This window comes from Solanum pennellii, chromosome 8, assembly GCF_001406875.1.
Source record: "Solanum pennellii chromosome 8, SPENNV200".
In the NCBI taxonomy this organism is placed as follows: domain Eukaryota; kingdom Viridiplantae; phylum Streptophyta; class Magnoliopsida; order Solanales; family Solanaceae; genus Solanum; species Solanum pennellii.
This window is the reverse complement of record NC_028644.1, coordinates 17,912,022-17,921,282: the sequence shown is the minus strand read 5'-3', so window position 1 is coordinate 17,921,282 and position 9,261 is coordinate 17,912,022. Positions and strand designations below refer to the sequence as shown.

Genomic DNA, 9,261 nt, shown 5'->3' with positions numbered 1-9,261 from the left:
CCCCCGACCTACCCAACTAGCCCGTTCCCAACAAACAATTTGTGTTTCAAAAAAGTTTTAATTTTTTTCGTTATCCCACCATTCCTACCCCGACCACGTACACCTTAAAATAATATTAATATTACTTTTCTTTCTTTAATAAATAAGACTCTTTTAACCATTTAACTATCCACTTTTAAATGGATAATATAATTTTGACTGATTTTTTATTCATAAAAAATGGGGTGGGTATCGAATTTAGGGTCCCTAGTCACCACCATCACTTCAAAAGGAACAAGAGTGAAAAATGTTCTCCTTTGATTTGTTTTTAAATTTTTTGAACACATCATGAACACCCGGCTTCAATTTCTCCCCCAGTAAAGAGAAGTGTGGTGTCATCCCAAGTAAGCTTTTGGAATTCGTTTGAACGTTGTTGTTGTATACAAGAACTTCTGACTAGATGTTGTTGAACTCCAATATATGCGCTACCTCCCATACAAAGATTCTATGGTTTCGTTCATCTTGTAATCGTCTTTATGTTGCAAAATTTGGGGCTTCTCAATTGGGTATCCATTTTCCTGGAAATCCATTTACTTACATTGTATTATTTTCTACAACTGATAGCCCTAGATTTAATCCCAACCCTAAATTATACTTGCAAAATGGTAATTCTGGTTATACTGGAGATGGGTGTGTTGTAAAAGAAGAATTGGGTGTTAAAGAATGTAAAGTTTTGAGCTTTTCTGATACTTGTTTTACTGATGATGGAAAAAATTGCAGCTATATACATAATGCTAGTACTTGTAGCTTTGACCCTGTCCATGAGTTTGAAGAGTCAGATAATGAAGATTTAGACTGTACTGATGATGATTTTAAGGTTTTGGATTCATTTGGTAGAACTCAAAAACAAGTCAACAGGGCAGAAAACGGTGGCATTTCTGGAAGAATTGAAGAGGAAATGGGACATCATTTGGTTAAGGAAACATGTAGATTGATTGAACGTCGCTCAGCTTGGAATCCACAGCTTGAAATAGAATTGAGGCGTTTACTAAGAAGTATGAAGCCTCACCATGTTTGTGCTGTGTTAACGTCTCAATCTGATGAAAGGGTTGCTTTGAAATTCTTTTATTGGGCAGACCAGCAGTGGCGCTACCGACATGACCCTATCGTTTACTATGTCATGCTTCAACTTCTAAGCAGGACAAAGTTGTGCCAGGGAGCTAAGCGCATTCTTAAACTGATGGCACGAAGAAGAATTCCACGGAGACCTGAAGATTTTGGTTGTGTAATGGTTGCTTTTAGTCGAGCTGGACATTTAAGGAAAGCAATGCAGATCCTGAATGTGATGCAAAGAGCAGGAATTGAGCCTGATTTGTCTATATGCAACACTGCAATTTATGTTTTGGTGAAGGGTGATAAAATTGAGAAAGCATTGAGCTTTCTGGAGCGGATGCAACTAGTTGGGATAACACCAAATGTTGTTACATACAATTGCTTAATCAAAGGTTATTGTGATGTGCATCGCGTTGAAGATGCATTGGAGTTGATTGCTGAAATGCCGTATAAGGGCTGTTACCCAGATAAAGTTAGTTATTATACTTTGATTGCATTCTTTTGCACGAAGAAACAAACTGAAGAAGTGAGGGAGTTGGTGGAGAAAATGGCTAAAGATAGTAACTTATTGCGTGACCAGGTTACTTATAACACTATTATACATATGCTTTCAAAGCATGGCCATGCTGATGAAGCCTTAGGATTCTTAAGGGAAGCTGAAGAAAGAGGATTCCGAGTGGATAAAGTGGGGTATAGTGCTGTAGTGAACTCCTTCTGTAAAGAAGGAAGTTTAGATAAGGCAAAGGAACTGGTCAATGAAATGATTGCCAAAGGATGTCCTCCTGATGTGGTTACTTACACTGCAGTTCTGAATGGGTTTTGCCTTGCAGGAAGAATTGATCAAGCAAAAAAGTTACTTCACCATATGTACAAATATGGTTGCAAGCCAAATACTGTAACGTACACTGCCCTGTTAAACGGGCTTTGCCAGAGTGGAAGGTCTGCCGAGGCACAGGAGATTATGAACACGTGTGAAGAATGGTGGTGGAGACCAAATGCTATTACATTTGGTGTGGTAATGCATGGTTATCGTAGGGAAGGAAAACTGTCTGAAGCCTGTGAGGTGGGTAGGGAAATGATTGGAAAAGGCTTTTTCCTTTCTCCCGTTGAAATTAACCTGATCATTAAATCTCTTTGCCAAGAGGGCAGAGCAGATGAAGCAAAGAGTTTTATGGTAGAATGTCTGAAGAAAGGATGTGCTGTTAATGTGGTGAATTTCACCACTGTAATTCATGGTTTCTGTCTAAAGAATGAGTTGGATGCTGCTCTCTCTGTCCTTGATGACATGTATTTAATTAATAAACACCCTGATGTTGTCACATATACAACGTTAATAGATGGATTAGGAAAACAAGGAAGGATAGAGGAGGCTATTGGGCTGTCCAATAAAATGCTTCATAGAGGGGTGCTTCCCACTGCTGTGACATATCGTACAGTCATCCATCGATTTTGTCAGCAACATAGGGTGGATGATCTGTTGGTAGTACTGGAAAAGATGCTTTCAAGAGGGGGGTGCAAGACTGCCTATAATCAGGTTATTGAAAAACTTTGTGGTTTAGGATATACTGATGAGGCTTATAAGCTATTGGGAAAGGTCCTCAGGACAGCTTCAAGAGTTGATTCAAATACCTGCCACATTCTTATAGAGAGCTATTTAAAGGAAGGGAATCCTCTTTCATCATATAAGGTAGTGTGTCGAATGTTCAACCGGAACCTTATTCCTGACTTAAAGGTCTGTGACAAGGTGAGGGATAGATTGATGCAAGATGGCAGAGTAGAAGAGGCTGACAAGCTCATGTTGCGCTTTGTCGAGCGTGGCCATAAGTTGCCTCAGCTTCAGAGGACTTGAATTTTGAATACTAAAGAGGAGATCATTGTGTGTTCTTAGGACATATTACTGTTCTGACAAGGCTACAATAGGAAAGTATAGACATCAAAAGGCAAATGATTCAGTAGCTCATTATATTTCAGAAAGAAGTCACTATCTGAAGCATAACAAGATTTCTTGAAATGCTGGTGGTTTCTCGGATCAGAGTGCTGATATGGACCAAGTCTTGGACACGTCCCCATTAATGTCTCTCTGGTTTGCAAACTTAATTCTTATTCAATTTGAAGGATAAAGATAACAGCTCTAAACAACTCTGCTTGTCACCTTCGGTTGAAAAAAATGATGAATTTGTAAGAGTTTCATCTCATCAAGGTAAGTTTCTATCAAGTCTCTAAATCTATAGTAACCACTAATTATTGAATCAATATTTCTGGATTTGATTAATCACTTATTATCAGAACTAGTATTGTTTGTCAGTATTTTGGTGTTCATCATAGATTTAATTGTTTGCCAAATATATATAAGCATAATCTTTTTGTTGTTCGTGTAATGTTGAATTTCAACTTGAATTTGTGTAAGAGTTTCCTTTTTATATTGGGTTGAACAATGTCTAGTTTATTTAGGAGACACTAGAGGGGCGGTGCTAGGGTTCCGAAAGGGTTTTATCTGAATTCCTTTTGTCTAAAAATTACATTATATATGGTCAAACTTATATCTTATTTATATAGTAGAGGTCGAACCCTCGACTTCTTAATATGATTTCTTCTATAAATTATAAAGAGATTAACTTGTGTGCACTGACTGTGTAAAGTTTTTTTGCACAATCAGGTAAGTTTAACAGTAATAGCTGAACTCAGGTAAACCTCTAATCTATTTCTTTCTAATATTTGAGATCTCTAATATTTATTACTGTAATTTTTTCTCTCTCTCTCTCTCATTAAGCATCGGCATATTTTTTTCTCTGTCTCAGACTCCTAATTGTCGGACTTGGGGTTCTTTTATCCGAACTTCTATCTCCCCTTAGCTGCTAAGCTCCTCGTGGGTTCATGATCTCTTTTATTCATGTGAAATTATCCATAAAAGGTTATTACCTTTGATCTTTTGGGGAATTATTTTAAATTTGTAGCAGATGTTTATAATCTGAATCTACTATAGATTCTTATGATGTTTCAACCGGATGTCGTTATCTCTGATCTCCAATCTCATGTGAACTTGGTTCTTCTGGATTCTTGGCTTATTCATCTGAACACCAAAACCCTCTTCTTCCTAGGTTGTTTGCTGGTGTGGATGACATTCCTTGCATGTTTCAAGGCCACATCGAGAATGTAGTACATCTTAAGCAACAGTATGGGTTAAACAATACTGCAAATGAAGTGATCATTCTTATTGAGGCTTACAGGACTTTGAGGGATACAGGTCCTTATCCTCCAGATCAGGCTGTGAAAGATATTCATGGAAAGTTTGCGTCGTTCTTTATGATAGTGCTTCGAGGAGTACCTTTTTAGCTGAAGTTTCCTTTATACACGAGTTTTCTACAAATCAAAATAGAAAATGGAAGGCTTGTTATTCAAGAGTATAACATGACTTATATACTCGTGTCAACCAAGGTATATGTGGATCTATTCAAATTTTTAACGAAGTTGATTGGAAAAATCCGGACTTCTCTACAGAGAATTATAATTTCGATATGATAGTGGGTTGCCCGGGATTCGAACCCGGAACTAGTCGGATGGAGTAGATAAGTTCCTTGTTAAATAAAATAAATGTTAATCTGAAATTAAATAAACAAGTAAAGATCCCTACCCAAGCTGTGCTTGCACTTTTCGTTGCACACGGCTTTCCCTATGTATACATCAGTTCCTTTCTTATAGAAATTATATCTCGTTATCTTGATCTTGACTTATCTTTGATATTCTCGGTCTTGGATTAAAAAAATGAGTTTTGGTGTTATAGGATGTTGGTGGCAGTGTGCCCTTCTTCTGGGGTACCGATTCTGAAGGCCACCTAGTTCTCTCGGATGATGCTGACATTGTGAAGCATGGCTGTGGGAAATCCTTTGCACCATTTCCCATAGGTAATGTCAATGAACTTTGCTTTGAAGGGAAAGGTCCTGCAACCTAATAAGTGTACGTGGGGTTTATTTTTATTTTATTTTTCGATGAGTAATCAGAAAGAGAATTTTATTGGTAAGGAAAAACAAGGGACAAATCATCTATGGGGGGTGATTAAAATTGAAAAACATGCTCTCTGCAGACCAAGCCTCATATTGAAACGGATAATTTGATGCTTGTCAGATTCTATTGTGCAAATAGTTATCTTTGTATAATGTTTCATTTCCTCTTCTCTGGCGACATTGAGGGTAAATTAGGTAGAGCTAGGTGGGTTCATTTGGCAAGACAGAGATATGTTTATTGACGAATCAATCAAATGGGATATGGGATTATTCATAAACACATGAGATATGACCTCTGTTTTGGTTCTGTGTGTCATATGCTTCTAATACACATCTCGACATTAGTTTTTCCCTATGTTTTATGTGAATTGTTTCGTTTCGTTTTGAAGATCCTTGATGTCCATTGATTTACTTTTAAATCTTTTACAGAATTCCTAATGTCATATTGTCTTGGTTGCGGTGGTTTTTGACATCTTTTGGTGGTTTGAGGACAAAACATGAAATTGCAGACACCTACAGATGTGTTATGGAGTCGTATCTTTTGGATGTGTTGTGTAATTATGGCTCGAGCTCTCCAAAAATATTGAGAGCTTCTTTGGGTGCGCAGCAGAACTCTTTCATCTGTTCATGATGCCATATTGGAGGACTTGGTTGTTCCAGCAGTGATTGTTGGGAAGCGTACTAAGTATCACATTGGCCCCAAGGAACCAAGTATAAGTTGGAGACCTTTTCAACAGTTAACAGAAAGCTTTCAGGCAAAGATGTAGTGTTCGAGTACCCCATCATTTATTGACCTCATCTATATGACGTGAGCGGTTTCTCCTTTGTAATTTTGGCACTACCATTTTGTTTTACTATGATGTGAAATTCCTATCATATTTCAGTTAAAACCATTTCTCTATGTCATACATTTTGAGTTTGTTTATTGAAACTTGGTCAAAACAAAAAACAAGAATATCTGTGAATTTTTTAGCACTTTTTAATTTTTAGAAAAACAGAATTTTTCACCTCTCCACATTTCACTTCATTAGATTCCAAATGTTATAACAACATCATACTCGGTATAATCTCACAAAGAATAATATGTACGTCATTTCTGACTTGATGACTTGTAAGCTTTGTGCACCTTTACATTACTATCAGGCAACCTAATGCACACTCCCTTTTGCCCCTTTTATTTGTTGTTGATAGATTTTTGCTATATACAAATTTGATAACTTGAACAAAACACAAAATAGATCAAATCTTGCAAGTTAATTTTGCTTCTTTAGTCTTTTTCATATCCAAGATTGTCATTTTCAAACACCCTCTTGGTCTTTTTCTTTGTTCTTGATAGATTTTGCTAGATACAAGTGTGACAACTTGACCAAAAACACAAAAAGATCAAATTTTGAAAGTTAAACTTTTACCTGTAAGTTATTGGAGGGTTATTGCCATTTTCAAATACCCTTTCACATTTTTCTTTGTTCTAAATAGATATTACAATATGCAAATATGACAACATTTTCAAAAACACAAATAGATCAAATCTTGCAAGTTAATTTTAGCTATAGAGGTTAAGGTTGATGAAGGTGTTCTCTTGATTAATTTATCATGGGTGGATTTGTGAGAAGTTTTTCATGTGTAAACAACTGTAGTAAACAATTCAAATCTTCATATTAATAAATATTTTATACCAAGATACATGTGATGTATTGTAAATAAATGTCTAACATATTAACTATATTTTTGTGGATATCTGTATATATTTAAGACCTATAATTATAAATATGATTTTATGCCATTAATTTTATCCGAGACATTCTTGCAAATCCATGTTAGTAAATAAATACAAAAACCAACAACATAAAGCATAAACTTGAATTAAAACTGTAATAGTAATTGCTATTAAAATTGAAAACAAAATCTTGAAAGGAAAAATTTATACATTACAACATAGAATTATTTTCTACCAAAAGAAAATATAAAAAAAATTCTAGATGTTTGCCTCTCCATGAGTCTCGAAGCTCTAAACACAAGTTTAACATTCATAAACCATAGATTCTACCTGTATGAATATGAAGCTATTCTCATGAGAAAGTATTAAAAGTCATTTTAACCTGTACAAATATGTAAATACGTTATAAATATATAAGAACACAATAAGAACAGACCTACCATGAATGACGTATGATATCCATGCATAATTTGTCCTTGAAATGATTCTGAATATGATTGGAATTGTTTTTTGGAAAAAAAAAGAAGAAAAAAGTACAATTTATTAGAAAAATATATGGAGGTAGATGAAAATAAATTTTAATAAACACATACCATAAAGTATCAAGAGAAGAATTTACCATTATGAGAGTTGTACTAACTAGTGGTGATATGCTTCTAGATTCCAATTCAACAGCTTGAATTATACATCAAATATCAAAGTTAAAAAATAATAATCAATAATTATTATATTATACAAAGTGTTGCATAAAGTGAGATTACCTCATTTCATTGCCTTTGTCTTTACCTTTGTCATTTGCCTTGCCATTCTTTTGAACGTTTGATTTGACTTTTTGTTTTTTTTAGAAGAATATTTTTTTACCTTCAGAGATTTTTTCAGATTGCTTTTTATTCTCAATGAATATAAATGTTCTTTAATTACCACACATAAAGGGTCAATCAAGATAATGTTTTGTCTCTGTTCACTTGTATTTAATTTCACATTTGATTCGTGAACTCTACCATCACATAGATTATCATTCTCGATCTTGTAAAAAAGTTTATCAAGTTCTTCACATACTTGAGATTGATCTTTGATATAAAAATTTATAATGTCTTTCAGACCGTGTAGCTCATAGAGATAAAAAAAAATGCATTATAATATTGTTGAACCATATAGAGGAAGACTTCAAATTATTCACTTGTGCATTGTCATTTGAAATGTTAATTAAAAAAATATTGGTTGCATACATAGTCCACTGATTCAACATATAACAGAGTGAAAGTGAGTAAATTTTATTTTTATAAATATCGTAAGCAAATGCCTACATAAGATTCTCATGAATTCAAACTTACGACAAGAAAAAGAAGCATTTTTCAATATAAGTTCCAATCTGACAGCGTATGCACGAGTTTGTTTTTGAAACAAGTGAAATTTATAGATATCTATTCCATTCTGAATCTCAATCTTTTTTAAAATAAATTTCTGAGACATTCTTCTTGAAATTTTTGAAATATTTTTATGGTATATACCTTTGCAGCTTCATCCTCCATGGATATAAATTCTTCAATATGGCCTATAAATGTTTTGCCTTATATTTCTTTTCCCTTATTTTATCATACCTAACATCAATAACTTTATCATATTGTGTTATAAACACACTCACTGGTGTACTAGGTAAAGAAAATCCTTAAAAAAAGTTGTTCATACTTTCACGTCTGAGTTGTTGACATTCCAACACAAAAATTTCTTCTCACATATGCTGAAATTCATTTTTCACGAATTGCATATTTTTTCCAACCAACTGTTTTCTTTCAAATTGTAGGTTTTTATAATATTAGTCCATGCAATTTCAAATTCCTCAGGCATTGTTATACCATATAGACACTTGCTAAATTTTGTTTGGAAATCATCAAAGTCATGATAAACATGACTTAAATATTCAAGAATTTTCTTCTCAATATGCTAGATGCAAAAGTGGTCTGTACGATTTGGAACGACATTTGCAACTGCTTTTATTATTGCAAACATCTTGATTCGTGATAATTGTACGAGGCATAACACCAAACATTGCCTCTTGTCAGTGCAAAGTAACCACTCAAAAGTTTCTTGAGTTTCATTTCAAAGAAGAGCACAACCAAATAAAATGGATTGATAATGGTTATTAACTTCGGTAAATTGGACAGAAGGCATCTTATATCTATTTTTCAAGTATGTAAGATAAAAAATGACAACACCAACATTTTTATAAGCTAGCTATACTAGACATAGCATCCACCCCAAAATAATTAGCTCAATGACCTTATGCATCCATTCGTATTGCATAAACAAAAACTCGTGTTTTCAGATTGACGCTTTTGAAAATATTTCAACATCAATTGGACATCTCCTTTTTCAATATTTTTTTGCCTTTTAGTACTTAGATAATTTAAATTAGATTTTCTACTTCCTCTCCCTGAGTAATTAATACTG

General features: G+C 34.2%; 2 protein-coding genes and 1 pseudogene across 11 annotated transcripts; 2 read left to right on the top strand and 1 right to left on the bottom strand.

The window, feature by feature from the left end:
• The first annotated feature begins 226 nt into the window (after positions 1–226).
• Positions 227–6,048, top strand: LOC107028651 (pentatricopeptide repeat-containing protein At1g09900). Of its 10 annotated transcripts, none has more exons than XM_015229804.2 (5): positions 227–3,292; positions 3,749–3,777; positions 3,891–4,527; positions 4,874–4,994; positions 5,523–6,048. In XM_015229804.2, the coding sequence occupies exon 1, from the start codon at positions 440–442 to the stop codon at positions 2,939–2,941; it is 2,502 nt and encodes an 833-aa protein (XP_015085290.1). In that variant the 5' UTR covers positions 227–439; the 3' UTR covers positions 2,942–3,292; positions 3,749–3,777; positions 3,891–4,527; positions 4,874–4,994; positions 5,523–6,048. The 10 variants fall into 10 exon arrangements, with proteins under 10 accessions (XP_015085290.1, XP_027774824.1, XP_015085292.1 ...); XM_027919023.1 differs by having other exon boundaries at positions 227–3,777; positions 3,891–4,003; positions 4,191–4,527; XM_015229806.2 differs by lacking the exon at positions 3,749–3,777 and having other exon boundaries at positions 4,191–4,527.
• On the top strand, positions 3,103–5,041 carry LOC107027515. Its single transcript, XM_015228667.2, has 5 exons — positions 3,103–3,108; positions 3,208–3,270; positions 3,749–3,777; positions 4,191–4,413; positions 4,874–5,041. Exons 1-5 carry the CDS (start codon positions 3,103–3,105, stop codon positions 5,039–5,041), a joined length of 489 nt encoding a protein of 162 aa, XP_015084153.2.
• A 1,524-nt stretch (positions 6,049–7,572) lies between the features above and the next one.
• On the bottom strand, positions 7,573–8,658 carry LOC114078398 (annotated as a pseudogene).
• Positions 8,659–9,261: the final 603 nt, after the last annotated feature.

Excerpts from the sequence above, each read along its gene's own strand:
- LOC107027515 (XM_015228667.2), top strand. Across the intron at positions 3,271-3,748 it reads TTGAAAAAAATGATGAATTT|GTAAGTTTAACAGTAATAGC; the intron begins GTAAGAGTTTCA and ends TTGCACAATCAG. Across the intron at positions 4,414-4,873 it reads TTATGATAGTGCTTCGAGGA|GATGTTGGTGGCAGTGTGCC; the intron begins GTACCTTTTTAG and ends TTGGTGTTATAG.
- LOC107028651 (XM_015229807.2), top strand. The coding sequence starts at position 440 with ATGTTGTTGAACTCCAATATATGCGCTACCTCCCATACAAAGATTCTA.